The sequence below is a fragment of the Heptranchias perlo genome, chromosome 2, assembly GCF_035084215.1.
Source record: "Heptranchias perlo isolate sHepPer1 chromosome 2, sHepPer1.hap1, whole genome shotgun sequence".
Taxonomy (NCBI): Eukaryota; Metazoa; Chordata; class Chondrichthyes; order Hexanchiformes; family Hexanchidae; genus Heptranchias; species Heptranchias perlo.
The window spans coordinates 131,357,002-131,373,841 of record NC_090326.1 but is presented as its reverse complement, the minus strand read 5'-3'; the positions used below and the strand labels follow the sequence as shown (position 1 = coordinate 131,373,841).

General features: G+C 42.4%; 1 protein-coding gene across 1 annotated transcript in view; it reads right to left on the bottom strand.

Moving 5' to 3' along the window:
• The window catches only part of gpr158a (G protein-coupled receptor 158a), a 529,385-nt gene that overhangs the window by 268,754 nt on the left and 243,791 nt on the right, over window positions 1–16,840 (bottom strand). The window contains exon 3 of the mRNA XM_067999059.1: window positions 3,011–3,113. Coding sequence (XP_067855160.1) covers window positions 3,011–3,113 — 103 coding nt within the window. The remainder of the gene's footprint in view (window positions 1–3,010; window positions 3,114–16,840) is intronic.

The window sequence follows — 16,840 nt, the reverse complement described above, 5'->3', positions numbered from 1 at the left end:
CAATTACATGCCCATTCTATTCCTTTCTCCCTTGTGTGCCTATCTTGCTTCCCCTTAAATGCATTTATGATATTTGCCTCAACCACTCCTTGTGATAGCGTGTTCCACTTTTTTGGTGTTAGGTCACAGATGAGCCATGATCTCAATGAATGGCGGAACAGGCTCGAGGGGTTAAATGGCTACTCCTGTTCATACTACTCTTTGGGTAAAGAAGTTACTTCTGAATTTCCTATTGAATTTATTAGTGACTATCTTATATTTCTTATCTCTAGTTTTGGCCTCCCCCACAAGTGGAAACATCTTCTCTACGTCTACCCTATCAAACCACTTCATTATGTTAAAGACCTCTATCAGGTCATCTCTCAGCCTTCTCTTTTCTAGAGAAAAGAGCCCCAGCTTGTTCAGCCTTTCCTGATAAGTATATCCTTTCAGGTCTGGTATCATCTTTGTGAATCTTTTTTGCACCTTCTCCAGTGCCTCTATATCCTTTTTATAATATGGACACTGTAACTGTGCACAGTACTCCAAGTGTGGTCTAACCAAGGTTCTATACAAGTTTAAGATAACTTTTCTGCTTTTCAAATTCTATCCCTCTAGAAATGAACCCCAATGCTTGGTTTGCCTTTTTTATGGCCTTTGTAACCTGCGTCACTACTTTTAGTGATTTGTGTATCTGTACCCCCCAGATCCCTTTCCTCCTCCACCCCATTTCGACTCCTAGGGTGCTAAACTAGACCTCCCGGAGATCCGATAGCGTCTTGGATGCACACACATGCTTCTAGCATGACGTGCGCCGGACGCCACCTTGGTAAGGGGTTTAGCGCATGCGCCCAGAACGAACGCCAGTATCATTTAAAATAGGGAGAAAATGCGTGCAATCAGTGTGCAACGCTGATTTAAAGTGATAGACGCCACTTTGGGACTTAAGGCTCCACTCAACCCACTAATCATGATCATCTGAACATGTCTTAGAGTGCCTGGAGGACCCCCCCACCAGTGCTATTTAAAGGGACCATGCAGGATTTATAGGTTAGTTGCTGCATTATTGCTTCTGGCTGCTTATGCATTTGTAACTGTTTTTGGAGGTCTCCTATACTTGAATACTAGGACAAGGGACATTGCTTAACATTTAGAGCCAGGACGTGCAGGAGTGAAGTTAGGAAACGCTTCTACACGCAAAGGATGGTAAAAGTTTGCAGCGCTCTTCTGCAAATGGCAGTTGATGCTCGCTCACTTGTGAATGTTAAATCTGAGTTTGATAGGTTTCTGTGAACCAGGGGTATTAAGGGATATGGGGCTAAGGCGGGTATATGGAGTTAGGTCGCAGGTCAACAATGATCATTGAATGACAGAACAGGCTCGAGGGGCTAAATGCCACTGCCACTTGCTGCCTCCTGACATGCGCCAACTTCTCCTGCAAGAAAGCGGGACATGTGTCTGGGTGATGTGCCTGTCATGGTTGAAAAGTTGCCAGTGTGTGTGGCTTGTGAGTCATGGGTGGACAGCTTGCAACAGTGGTAATGTGTAAGGGGGAAATGTGTAAGCATCTGATTGGAAGAGTTACGTATTGATGGAAAGAGATTGTTGGTCTGTGGGTGATGGGGGGTGTAGTGTGTGGAGCAGTGGATACGGCCAGTGGTGCACTTGGTAGGAGATGCCACTGACGGTTGTCCTCATTCACCATGACCACTCATGTCAAAGCATTGAATTTCTTCCTGCACTCCATCCATGTTCGTGGTGCTATGCGCCTGACATTGACTGCATCCCCTGCTGCCTCCCACAGCCGTTTGAGCATATGTCCCTCCTTCTGTCCACCTCTTGCACCAAGGCCTCCAGTGCATCATCAGAGAACCTTGGTGCATGCACTCTCGCAGGCCTGGTACAAACTCAGATTGGGAGATTGGTGAGGTCTGGCATGCTGATTGGAGGATGTGGGATTTAGTAGTGCGTAACCTTTATCCAATGTTTTAACATAACTCATCACTTTGTAAACATAGGGACAGGACCTGCATCTGTGTTTTACGTGTGTAATGTCTGATCTCTGTTCAGGCTCCTAGCAGACAGCAGACTGTCATTTTTAGCAAATAACAGGTACCGGCTACCTTTAAGAGATTTTGGCACGTTGTCAGAGAGACAGCCTGCCTTTAAGAGATTCGGGCTCCCTCTGCTGGTGAAAAGTGCGATTGTTATTCAATCCTCATGGCAACGCTGGTTTGGAACGCTGCTTTCCGATAAGTGCTGAGGCTGGACGAGTGTCTCGTCCTGCCTGTGTCGGAAGCACTGGGTGTGGGTTAATCGCGGATCGTGATACTCGCGCCCGGTTTCAGGCCTTATGCAATTTAACTCCCATCTTATCCAAGCAGTATGTGGCCTGCATTATTCTTCCTATCAACATGAACCCCTCACACTTATCTATATTGAAATTCATTTGCCAATTACACGCCCATTCTGCAAGTTTATTAGTGTCTTCTTGTATTTTGATGCATACTTCCTTTGTATTAATTGCACCCCCAAATTTGGTGTTGTCCGCAATTTTGAAATTGTACTTCCGATTCCTGAGTCCAAATCGTTAATGTTAGTGATTTTCTTCTGTATCCACTATTATGAATAGTTGTATTTGATCATTTCTTTCATACACTTATCCTTCCAGAATGCTTTGTTTGAAAGTAATGTTTTATTAACTGCAATAAAGGATAGAATATTATCATCTATAAATGTATACATAAGCGTACTATGATTCGCCCCCCAGCACTGTTTACAGTAACAAAATCCACATTAATTTGATGTAGGAGAGTTTATTTCAGTTAGTTACATAAATCAAACATTTTGAAGACACCTGACCTTTGGGTGAATTACAGATTACATGGTACAAGGGGTATCACTTTTTAAAATGATTACATAAGCCCAGCCCCAAAGGTCCTTGGGAATTTAGTGCATGCCGCTGACAAGATAAAAAAAAATGCTGCATTATTAATCAGGCCCATTTCTTTGCAGGCAGGGAGGCACTTACCATCAAAGCTTTTCTGTGAGACACCACTGGGACGATAGAATCCAGACTTACAAGGACAGTCGTAGGCTCCCAGCATGAAACCTCGGCCTTTAGGTGAAATACACTGGAAAGGGGAAACAAAAGACAGAATAACTTTAAATAGCTTAACACTAGGTGTGTAAATTGCTAGAAAAAAATAAGCTGATAATTATACCATGATTGTATTAATATTGATAATAGATCTAAATTGCTGGTATTGATTAAAGGTTCCCACTGAAATGTGAATCACAAAGCGGTGAACTTTCATCCGTGGTCATGAAAGTTCATGGTCAGCCCAATAATACATCGAATATCTATAATGGATTATAATATCCATTAGGTTTTTGTACCTTGCTTCTCCATGAAAAGTCAAAAAATTACTGCAACAATGGAACAGAGGTTAAGCATTTGGAAGTCAGTCTGACTTTATGTATGGCTTATGGAGGGGCTGAGAGAGCTGTGAAAACTGCAAAATGAATCTGAAACAAGAGGATCCTTCCCCTGCATTACTGGATTGCAGAGTGTTAGCGTGGATTTTGGACTGTTGAATTAAAGGCAACGATGAAGTGACTAATGGGTACACGACAGTGGTATTTACCCTAAAACCACACTGAAATGCGCTTTGTGTAGATTAGACTAACCTTAATTAAAGGCTTAAATATAACGCTTGACTACTAATAAAATGGACACTATTAAACAAAATGGATTCTATTAAACAAAGGGACACTATTAAATAAAATGGATTCTGTGACTGTGGGAAAGATAGTTAAAAGTGTTGAGTTTGTACATTCCAGAACTGGCTTACAGTCTGGGAATACAAAAGACATTTCACAACGAACTGATGTTTGGTAACAGCCACTTGGAGGTACCACCTCCATCATGCCCACAGGTCAGGCTCACCCTCAGTTTGTTGATTCGTTATTCATAAGGGTACTTCCCCTGCCTGTATCTGGGCTAGGTTCTCTCGTGTCTGTTCCACAATCCAGTTACCATATGTACTGTAGATGTCATTAGCAGACGCCTGCTAAGATACGTTATATTCCTCTTTTATTAATTTATTAATGGTTTGGGTATGTGTTTCTAGCACTGTCGCTATCTTGTGCAAATGTATGATCAGTATTTGATCTTTAGAGAATTCCTTATCTGTATTTTCATTTATTTTTAAATATATCTTTAATGCGAGGCCCTATCTCTGACCTTTTGATCTAATGTTGCCAAACTAATGTTACTGTCCGATACAATATTTACAGTCAGCTCCAATATCCCAAAATTTATTTATTTTACGTAATTTCTTCTTGAACCGCTTTTATTTCCCAAAATATCCCACTATATTGTGCCCGAGTCCCTTCTATCATTTCAGAATTATCCCAACTTGAGAGCAGTATTGTTGGACTGACAGGATTTGTCAATGTAAAATTTTTTTTTTTCCGAAAAGAATTCTTGATACACAGCAATCAATAGGAACCATTTAGACTGGACTTCTTTTATTTTAAAATATAATTTGATTATCCCCTTAAATTACCAGTAAATTTTTCTCCCTCGAGTGGCTTATGGAGGGGCTGAGAGAGCTGTGAAAACTGCAAAATGAATCTGAAACAAGAGGATCCTTCCCCTGCATTACTGGATTGCAGAGCAAGTTCAATTGTGGCTACAGATAATAGCTGAGCACAGTTAATGAGAGGAAGAGGCACTAAAACTACGGGGGGAATTTTAACTCACCCCACCAGGCGGGGGAACGGAGCGGGCGAGCAGTTACTCTGTTCCTACATGGTTGCAGTGGGTGGTGATGCACTGGTCAGAGTCAGGCATAAATGTTGATCGAGGTCCTGTGACGTCAATGGGGCCCTGATGGCATTTTAACCGGGGCCTGAGCGGGGAAGCTGCTGTGGCTTCCGGTTGCCCGAACTTTCTGGCCCTCCCATTTCAGGCACGCAGCTGACTGGCGGCATGTAGATGAGGCCCAGGGTTAAAATACCATCGGCTTGAAATCTCTGATAGAAGGCGTGTTCCACACTAGCCCCCCCACCACTCCCCACCCCCCACCCCCTACCCCACAGGCCCTTATTCATCCTTCAGTGGATAAATAGCTGAAGCCAAAGATGGTCATGCAAAAAGTTGATAAAGCAGCTGACAAGAAAGCTAAAGGGGGTGAAATTCAACGCAAAATGGGCAGCAGTGAATCGGCAGCTTCTTCGCACCCTACCTAATTCTCTTTTCCATTGAAGTAAATGGATCGAGGGGTAGAAGGGGAAGGTTGTGCAGGGGGTGGATAATGGAGAGGCTGCAAATGTTCTTGGTGCCCAGGGACCTAGGAATTCTCAATCCGGCTCCGCTCTCACTGAGGGAATAATACTGTAATTCCATTATGTCCATCCTTCTATTCATCAGAATACATTTGCTGCTCTGAAATTGCTGTTTCACTAAATATTTACGTGCAACTGGATGTTGAACAAATTTTTAAAAAATTTTTTTTTTATTCGTTCACAGGATGTGGGCGTCGCTGGCGAGGCCAGCATTTATTGCCCATCCCTAATTGCCCTCGAGAAGGTGGTGGTGAGCCGCCTTCTTGAACCGCTGCAGTCCGTGTGGTGACGGTTCTCCCACAGTGCTGTTAGGAAGGGAATTCCAGGATTTTGACCCAGCGACGATGAAGGAACGGCGATATATTTCCAAGTCGGGATGGTGTGTGACTTGGAGGGGAACGTGAAGGTGGTGTTGTTCCCATGTGCCTGCTGCTCTTGTCCTTCTAGGTGGTAGAGGTCGCGGGTTTGGGAGGTGCTGTCGAAGAAGTCTTGGCGAGTTGCTGCAGTGCATCCTGTGGATGGTGCACACTGCAGCCACAGTGCGCCGGTGGTGAAGGGAGTGAATGTTTAGGGTGATGGATGGGGTGCCAATCAAGCTGGCTGCTTTGTCCTGGATGGTGTCGAGCTTCTTGAGTGTTGTTGGAGCTGCACTCATCCAGGCAAGTGGAGAGTATTCCATCACACTCCTGACTTGTGCCTTGTAGATGGTGGAAAGGCTTTGGGGAGTCAGGAGGTGAGTCACTCGCCGCAGAACACCCAGCCTCTGACCTGCTCTCGTAGCCACAGTATTTATATGGCTGGTCCAGTTCAGTTTCTGGTCAATGGTGACCCCCAGGATGTTGATGGTGGGGGATTCGGCGATGGTAATGCCGTTGAATGTCAAGGGGAGGTGGTTAGACTCTCTCTTGTTGGAGATGGTCATTGCCTGGCACTTATCTGGCGCGAATGTTACTTGCCACTTATGAGCCCAAGCCTGGATGTTGTCCAGGTCTTGCTGCATGCGGGCTCGGACTGCTTCATTATCTGAGGGGTTGCGAATGGAACTGAACACTGTGCAGTCATCAGCGAACATCCCCATTTGGCATTATTGTATCTCAGCAAAAAATGCAAGCTCAAAGTAATGAAAAGCCAATCTTGATGCATCTGCCTTTTAATGTTCAGCTTTCAGGGTGAGCATACACACAACCAGCTATTTGGATTTCTACTGATGCATATCTATCTTTGTACATGCTTGTCCATATTTCTCTTTTCCGTTTTTCCTCATGAATTTTGTATGTCTGTTTTTTCCCCCATTTCCTCACTGTTTCTAATGCTCTACTCCTTCAATTCCTCTTATTTTCCTATGATTGCTAAATGTCTTCAATAACACACCAAAGAAATATGTAGGACCCTCACGATTGGTATAAACAGATCAGAATCATAAATTACAGATTTCTAGCCTAGTACCTCGCCTGGTGACTATTTATTGTGCAAATACCAGCGTTCCAGGGAGATCTGCACTCTTTTACTGAGAATACATTTCATATTTGACATTTTATGTATTTAGACAAATATTTTCATCCTTCATTCGGTGTGTGAGATTAACATAATACCAAGAACGACCACATGGGTGCTAAATACCAATGACTTTATCGAGAGAAGGGACAACTAAAACCAAGAAGTGAAAACTCATTCACAAAAATATATGCCCTAAAAGGGAGAGGTCGAGAAATGTAAGAGACTCCCACCCGTTGGGTTAGCCTCAAAGCATCATGGGCATGAATCCCCCTACAGCAATCCCACTAAGTCATCAATAAATAAATGACTAAGTCTGGGACCAAAGAAAATAGGCTTTGAATGAGGAAAACTGCCATTTACAGCCTCGGTACACACTGACGAACAACGAGAATTGGAAGATGTGATATAGCGGCGTTAATTGATGTCATTGGAAATGGGGAGAGGGTGGGCTGGTTTACACCTCCTTCTCGGAATGCTACCAACCAACATAACAGCTCCCCATTATGGATGATGCGATTCTTATGATTTTATTCATTGATGTGTACAAAAAAATGGCTGGAGTATGACAGAATAAATATGCGTGGTCAAGGTATAAGTGCTACAGACTGCAGGAGAATGAATCTGGGATTAGGCAGCTAAAATAACAAATTAACTCAAGACGTTAAGGTTGGGGAATACACAAGGGCTAAATGTAAATGAAGAAGACCGCCATCGCAGCATCCCCTTAGAAACCTATGCCACAATGAATGTTTCCGGGGCGATCCCCAACACCTCCCTGGCCTGGGCATCAAGGCTACACATTAAGTCCTGTGGGGGCTGGTGGGAACCCATGATGCACCCCAACTTGCACAGGCACCAGCCGCCTGTACACAGACAACGTGACCTCTCACTAACCCCGCATACTCTAGCCTGGTCAGCAGCAGAGGTCACCAGCGGGTGCTGGGATCGCAGCCCCAGTGGAATTTCAGGACCATTGTATTTGGGGTTCCGCCAGGACCACTCGGCGCCAGATCTCATTACAGCCTCGGTCCAAACATGGACAAAAGAGCTGAATTCCAGAGGTGAGGTGAGAGTGACTGCCCTTGACATCAAGGCAGCATTTGACCGAGTGTGGCACCAAGGAGCCCTAGTAAAATTAAAATCAATGGGAATCAGGGGGAAAACTCTCCAGTGGCTGGAGTCATTCCTAGCACAAAGGAAGATGGTAGTGGTTGTTGGTGGCCAATCATCTCAGCCCCAGGACTTTGCTGCAGGAGTTTCTCAAGGCAGTGTCCTAGACCCAACCATCTTCATCTGCTTCATCAATGACCTTCCCTCCATCATAAGGTCAGAAATGGGGATGTTCGCTGATGATTGCACAGTGTTCAGTTCCATTCGCAACCCCTCAGATAATGAAGCAGTCCGAGCCCGCATGCAGCAAGACCTGGACAACATCCAGGCTTGGGCTCATAAGTGACAAGTAACATTCGCGCCTGACAAGTGCCAGGCAATGACCATCTCCAACAAGAGAGAGTCTAACCACCTACCCTTGACATTCAATGGCACTACCATCGCTGAATCCCCCACCATCAACACCCTGGGGGTCACCATTGACCAGAAACTTAATGGACCAGCCATATAAATACTGTGGCTACAAGAGCAGGTCAGAGGCTGGGTATTCTGTGGCGAGTGACTTACCTCCTGACTCCCCAAAGCCTTTCCACCATCTACAAGGCACAAGTCAGGAGTGTGATGGAATACTCTCCACTTGCCTGGATGAGTGCAGCTCCAACAACACTCAAGAAGCTCGACACCATCCAGGGCAAAGCAGCCCGCTTGATTGGCACCCCAACCACCACCCTAAACGTTCACTCCCTTCACCACCGGCGCACTGTGGCTGCAGTGTGTACCATCCACAGGATGCACTGCAGCAACTCGCCAAGGCTTCTTCGACAGCACCTCCCAAACCCGCGGCCTCTACCACCTAGAAGGACAAGAGCAGCAGGTACAAGGGAACAACACCACCTGCACGTTCCCTTCCAAGTCACACACCATCCCAACTTGGAAATATATCGCCGTTCCTTCATCGTTGCTGGGTCAAAATCCTGGAACTCCCTACCTAACAGCACTGTGGGAGAACCTTCACCACAAGGACTGCAGCAGTTCATGAAGGCGGCTCACCACCACCTTCTCAAGGGCAATTAGGGATGGGCAATAAATGCTGGCCTCGCCAGCAACACCCACATCCCATGAACGAATAAAAAAAAACTTTAAAAACCAACTTATCATAAGGCAGCAAAAAAAATTATTCCCTCAAAATGTATTAATAGGAATTTCAAAATTACAGAAAAGAAGTCTAATAAAAGCAACACTGTACAAAACAGTAATTGTAAATATTACAACGTTTTTTTAAAAGGCTCCTCTACTTTAAGAGCTCCATCATCCATGGAACTTCCCTTGCTACCATCCCATTTCCACTAACGGAAAAGAGTAAACACAGGCCAATTCCCTCATTGTGCTTGGTACTCAATTAAATATTTTTGCATGAAATCTAAGGCTTTATTGAGGCTAAGGCACTAAATAGGAACTAAACACTCTAGCACACAGAATACAGCAGACTGCAGAATTGTAGCTCTCCCTATTCTGTGATCTCCATGAGCCGGTGGCTCAGCTGACTCTCCCAGAGCACAGCCAGCAGAATTGACCCAATAATGTTACTGGGACCATGGAAATGTTATGTGCTGAAAGGAACTGGACAGGATTGAATAATACAGGTTGTAAGGTTAGGTAGGTACCCTGCAGTTTCAACTGATTATCTTTTGGGGACAGGGAGAAATGTCATAGAACATTCTCTCAGAAGATTAAGTTGGGTAGAGTCTGCGATGGTGCAAATTGCTTACAGTCTGTGGCAGGAACAAGATTGATGGTGAAATGATCTTTTCTCATTCCATGTTTTCTAATATAATGCTCAGTAGTTTCATGTCACTTTCACTTTTTGAGACATTTAGGTTAAATTTATGGTCACATATCCATATTTGATGTTTAGTAATTTAGCCAGCACCTTAAACCTGACGATTTTCAGTATAACCAAGTGGGAGAAACCTTCAGCTACTGAGAGACTTGTGAGAGTAAAAATGAAATTCCTCTTAGTGCATAGGCGGAGCATTAAATGGGAGTCAAATTAATTGCCTCCGTTTTTAGTGCACTTGCAAGAACACACAACTCAGGTGTGTTAGACTGCATTAAAATGCAGCTGAGTAGCCAATCAAAAAGCAGCTGGAAGATTGGCGCGCAGTTACCTAAACAGCCACTTAACCCATATAAATAGAGCACTATGGTCCAATCCATTTGTTGAGCTGCACAATTTCTAGGCAAAATGGAGGGTGAAGAGAAATTAAAAAGGTAAGCTTAGATTGAGATAGGTTGATCTTCACCCATATAAAGGTGTGGCGTTGTACTCTTTACAGTACAGCAGGGCAACCCCATTGTTGCCAAACGATAGAACAGACGTAAGAAGCTATCATCCTGGCTGTGAATGTGGGTCATAAACCCTGAGAGGCTAGAGAAATATCTGGATAATAGTGTGAGACTTCAAGAAAGTGTATGATGAACAATGAGGATGAATGAACATATGAATATGACTAAAAAAGACTGTGATATATATATATACACATATACGAGCACAAACAAATTCATCCCCCACTATGTATTTACCTCCTCATTAGGAATTCTATGGGGGTCTATTCTTAAATAAACATTAGCAGAATCTATAATCTGGTCATATGTCAAAACAGTATTATTGTTTTCATTTTTGAAGGAATTAAGGGCATATAAGAAGTGGATCTTTCTCTGTTCTTTGGCTCTCATGAGATTTTTAAAGGATGTTCAGATGAGGTATTTCTGAACATTTGATTTGTGTATTTCATAGAAAACTCTGAGGGCAATGGCAAGATTGCTTATTCCAAATGTCCATTTCATCGAAGAAATTAAAGATGTTTGTATATTGTACAAGGTTGGTGCTGGTGCTGGTGTTGGTGTTGGTGCAGTTACTGGAAGCGCAGCTCTTATAGCCAGCTGTGAACCAAATGAACTGCCTGGACTCACCCACATTGCTGGCTGGGAAGCCCTGCTAAAAACAGGTCTCAGTGAGTCCTGCCATCAATGCAAGGCTAAACTGATTTAACCAATGCAAAATGAGAAGTATAAGAATCAGCTTGGTGCAGTTGTACTTTTTAAAATCATTCTACTTATAAAGCACTAACAAAACATCTTTATTTATTATTAATGAATGCATTGGGTAACATATCAATTTATTCTGCTACAAGCTACAATCTGTGATAAAATGAAATTTATGTTAAGCAAATTATTGTTAAAAAAGCAATAATATTTTTTATTGCAAGAATTGTTTAATAATTTAAAAAACAATTCACTATCTGGAACACTGTCATTAGATTTTCTTGAGGGAGAAAGGCTAATTTTAAAAAAGAATGAGACATGCACAAGAACGTTGCATGCATATCCACACATGTGTGTACAGATGCTAATAGAGGTGCAGTTTTTTCATTTAAAATAAACCTTTGTTTGTTTCTAAACCCTTTACAGAGATGGTTATATTCCAGTAAGTTGGAAGAAAATGGTTGTGGTACATGTATAGGGAGAGTAGGGTGGTTTCAGTTAACCAGCCTTTTGGTGGTAATGTCATTTGACCCCAATGTCATTTGACCCAAATGTCAATTGTTGGTGCTGCTACTGCTCACAGTACAGGAAGCAAAGTTAAATCATGGCTCTTGCTCCCAATATTTGGAAGCCCAACTTAATGCTTGAAAATGTTGCTACTTATAATAGCAAAAGGGAGCCCAGTAATACATTCGCTAACCTCCCATTTGCTACTTTTAAATATAGAATTAGTGAGTGCCAATTTCACCAGACTGAAGGAATGGAACTCTCCCATTTCTCTGGAGGTCACAGCACAGGTCACAGTGATAGAAAATAATTGGTTTTGGATTGAACCAAATAAGAGCAAGAGATGGGTTTTCTCAACAACTTTCAGAAGAGGACTACGATATTCAATCATCAGCATATATAGAACTTGTGTAAAACTAAGGTTGTTGACCTGAGCTTTTATGAGATTTCTCACTTTTTATCAGTTCTTCTGACCGCTTTTCTTACATATTTGCCTTAAACTGTTTGAATGTGATTTCCAAGCTAAAATACTGAATGCTTGTGACCAAAGAGCTGTACAGTAGAAGTGGGTAGACAATATCATGCTCAAGATTTCTTCACAAGACTCCTTGATTTGGTCTCCTCAGTACAGCAAGAAAACATACCATTTGTCCACCACTTGTTTATTTCTGCCTATTGTCTGCCTATTAGATAATGCGTCCACCACCTCTGTAAAGGGTAATACCATCAGCAAGGACTTGCCAATGTTAATGTCATCCACCATGTCATTGATGAGGAGGTCAGACAAGAACATATCACTGAAATGATGCAATAAGATGATTATCAATGTCAACAACCACTGTTTCCATTCTTTGTAAAAGTTGCATGTTCAATATAACAGTGCACTTGTTATGACAGATGAGACAAGCTTCTCAATGAGGCTGGGTTGCCATACCCCATTGGCACAAAAAAAAAGGTTTAGCACTGAATTCTACTGATCATTTAAAGCATTATCCCATTTCTGGATCAGAACTCAAAGGGAATAATTTTAACCCCCCAGTATGGTGGGGGGTGGAGTGGAGGGACATATAAAATTTTAAAAATCAGAAACCCAACCCGCCTCAAACTTCCGGTTTTAATGGAGTCAGGTTGGAAGGCAGGCGACTAACCTGCTCTCCGGCAGCAGGTCCGTCATTAAAATATTTTAAAGAGGCTGCTTGCTTTTCCGGTAAAGTAAAAACCTACTGAGAGTAGGTGTTTGCCTTTATTAAGTTGCAATAACTTCTCATTCACTAACCTTAATGAGGTTTGACATGCTCTGCATAGGGTCAGCTCCTTGTGAACAGGTACGATGTTTTCTGCTTTTAGCTTGAATACGGATGGTTAAAATAGATGGCTGGAGGGAACAAAAGGTTTTTGACACAGGGCTTTGAAAGTCCACGGCTTTGCAGCAAAACCAATAGCTTTCTCAGTATTGTGTTTTGAAAAAATTGTAGACCTGTCTAGTACTGGGTCCCGATTCAGTGGATTTGATGATTTGATTGCCACACTTTGATCGAAGTCCTGGCACTGGATCCTAAATAAGTTATTGGCAAAGATGTAACTACCACTTAGTTTGGCTCCAAGTGGCCTTCTTTTGGTACCCTGAAATCAAAACCAAGCACTAGGTTGGCTGTCACATTTCTGATTTTATCCACGATCTGTGGCAGGTGGCTCAGTTTTCTCTGTAGGAGGGATAATGGGATTGATCCAATGTTGAATATAGATGTGAATAAGCTCTGGAGCTTTTGAGAATTACGTTATTTAGAGATGATATCAGACTTGAACCTTTGGCAAGCTAATGACAATTTTCATGTTGGGATTTAACATGAGGACATGCTTTCTAACCCTTTTTATTGCCTGATAATCTATTTCCAATCTTTGACCAATGGTACAAGAGACCATAAATTAAAATATGGTTGCGGCCTAATGCTAATCAATAGATGTTTGTATGGAATGTAGCGCACTGCAGAAACATACATTGTCTACTTCATTGCAGCACAAATGAAGTCTGAGGGCTCGTTTTCATTTGTGGTGCAGATCAGATGGGCGGTAAGTGCGGCGTCTGTTCTATTCATCTGATGACATCGGCAAGAGGTCCAGTTGATTTTCACGATTGGGCCTCATTTAAATACTGAAGGGAAGCTGCCAGTGTTAATTGCACTGCTTATAGACAGCTTGCCATATGGGAGGATGGGAAATCTGCCGGGCCTGTCACTTCTTAAAGGGGAGGGTTTTTCAAATGAGACATTAAACTGAGGCCCCATCTGCCCTCTCAGGTGGATGTAAACGATCCCATGGCACTACTTCAAAGAAGAGCAGGGGAGTTTTCCCTGGTCTCCTGGCCAATATTTATCCCTCAACCAACATCACTAAAACAGATTATCTGGCCATTATCTCATTGCTGTTTGTAGGACCTTGCTGTGTGCACATAGGCTGCCGTGTTGTGCTAACCATTTGTCATTAGCATAGTCATCAATTACAAAGACACCGCTTAAAACGTATTAAGCACGCCGACTATTTTGGGCAGTTCGAGTAGAATAACCTTTTGCCTCTGCTGTTCCCACTTTGTTAAAGTACGATTACCGTTAAGTCCTTTCATGGCTCTTGGTAACCCTTGCACAATTCCATTATTTAAGGACGAGAGAAGAAATTGACTGTCATTGGAGCTGCTTATATTCATTCAAATAATTGTAAACAATTTTACAACACCAAGTTATAGTCCAACAATTTTATTTTTAATCCCACAAGCTTTCGGGGGCTTCCCCCTTCCTCAGGGAAGGGGGAAGCCCCCGAAAGCTTGTGGGATTAAAAATAAATTTGTTGGACTATAACTTGGTGTTGTAAAATTGTTTACAATTGTCAACCCCAGTCCATCACCGGCATCTCCACATCATTCAAATAAGTAATGGCAGCCTCGCCACCTCCAGTCCTCGTGACGTCTAGAACACCTGCGAGCCCTTCTTGCTGGCTTGTTGAGCTCCTTGTCGTTGCGTGGGATGATGTGGGACTTCTTGTCTTCCTGTACTGGGTTACCTGCTAGCTCCAGGATCATGGCCACAAGGTGCTTGGGGAACCCAGCCGCGATACTTTCCCCGGGGCTTTGGAAGGAGGCAAGTACTTTTTTGCACCAAAGTACTCTTTTTTTTAATTACTTGGTTACAGCGTCCACAGCGTATAGCGGGCAAATCGTGTTAACACCAACTGTTAGCTGTGGGGACTGTAATGAGTTTCCACCAATGATAAAGACCCGGATGGCAAAAAAAAATAGAAAACGGTGATAAATATTTGTGCAATGAGATATAAACAATCAATGTCCATTTTAGCTACACCAATTATATTGTGTTCTAGTGAGGTTATTACATATATTTTCATGTGCCCTTTTAAGTGGAAATAATTTAATAGAGTAAGTGGATATAATTTTCTAACCATGCAACAAGTAATTAGTGTGGAAGCATGCTGAGGAGACATTGTGCTATTCCCCACTATAAGATAAACATTTTAGATTTTCCAAGGTTACTGAAGCAATAAAAGATTTTGAAAGCCTGCTATTTACTTGACACAACATTTTTGAGATTTTCAGCAGCACTGTTTGTCCCTTCAGAGAGATCTGGCTGTACCTTTTCCTCCCATTTAAAGTAATCATAGTGCTACTGCACTATAGATATACTATAATATTGCTGCCTTACATGTGTCCCTATAATCTTCTATAGAAGACAACGTAACAGGAATGTCATAATATTTACCAACCTTCACTGCAGTGGGCCACATCATGTGGAAATTCTACCAATTATCACGTAAACATTTTCAGTATTTGCCATTTGATACTCTTACGTATCCGTAATTTTCTATAACAATTTTACACCAAAATAGACCTCAGAATTTATATTCACATGCTGTGATTTGACAACAAAAAAGAGAAAACTCCATGTCCAGGCATTGATTCTCTAAAGATTGTACTGGTGTTGGAAGAATCTTGTGGCACTTTTCAGCAGAAAGCCAATTTTGCTGGAGGTTTGTCTCTGCCAATATTTGCTCTCATCTGAACAGAGGTCGATGAAAGGGATGGAGACTGCAGTGATATATGTGCTGCATGAAATCAGTCCTTTGTTCTGTCTCTCTGACAAGTCTTTTGTTCCAATTGTTTTGTTTCAAACTCAAAGATTAAATCCTTTATATTAAAATCCCAAGAACCTGGCAAATGAAAATAGCAACATGTTTGAGTGCACTCGATTTCGACCATTCCTTCTCCTTGTTAAATAAGAATCCAAACAGCATTTCAGGACAGCTAAAAGCTCAAACTTTAACAGAATTGATTCTATTTTCACAAATGGTAGGCAGGTTGCCAGCACAAATGACAAAATGGCAAATTTTTAAAAATTAATTAAAAATTCAATTAAAAAATGAAGTAAAGTGACCTAAAGCGATGAGACTGTGCACTTCCCCAAACAATTTGGCAATTAATCTCCCAGGCAAACAGTGACTCGACAAAAACAAATCAATGTAAATTTTCACTAAAGCAAATGATTCCTGGTGACATTTATACACAGTATCGTATCGTCACATTTCATTTCTTTCACTCACAAATTACCAGCTGTACATCTCTACATCTAACAAGTACAAGATGTGAATTATATTTGATACGATTTGTATTTTAATTGAACATACAGAAATCTATTTCACTCCTGCTTTCAATGCACAGCTAGTGGCAAAGTTTCTGCATCGGACATGCACTGAATTGATTGATTGATTAGACAGAATCACTCACTTGATAAAGACTATTCAGCATTCTTCACGCGAGACTTCATGGCCCAGCGTCAAATAATTCACATGGATAACAGGAAATATGCTGCTTTTTAAAAAAAATCAGTCGTTCTGCAATGGCTTAATAGGTGAATGCAGCTGAATGTGTAAATGCAGCCTTTGGTGTGGTACTAAGCCATACAGAGCAGGAGGTTACATCTCTGCTCTGAGTTTAGTTAGCTGATCTACACTGCAGTTGGCCTCAGCACCATTAGCTTGAGAGATGGAAAGACAACTGTTCATGATTGCTAACTGGCAAACCGTGCCTGAGTGTGTGTGCATGTTGGCACTGGGCGAGGACAGGGTTGGGCTCAGTTGTGATGCAGTCTGTGTTCAAGTAGGCTGCCAACACCCACTGCCTAAGTTTACATATGAAGAATATTGACATGGGTCAGGGGTCAAAGGGCTGCAAGCATACACGGAACCATAATCCCAGCAAAGTCAAGGCAGGAGAGGAGAGAAGACTTTTTTTTCATTCGTTCATGGGATGTGGGCGTCGCTGGCGAGGCCGGCATTTATTGCCCATCCC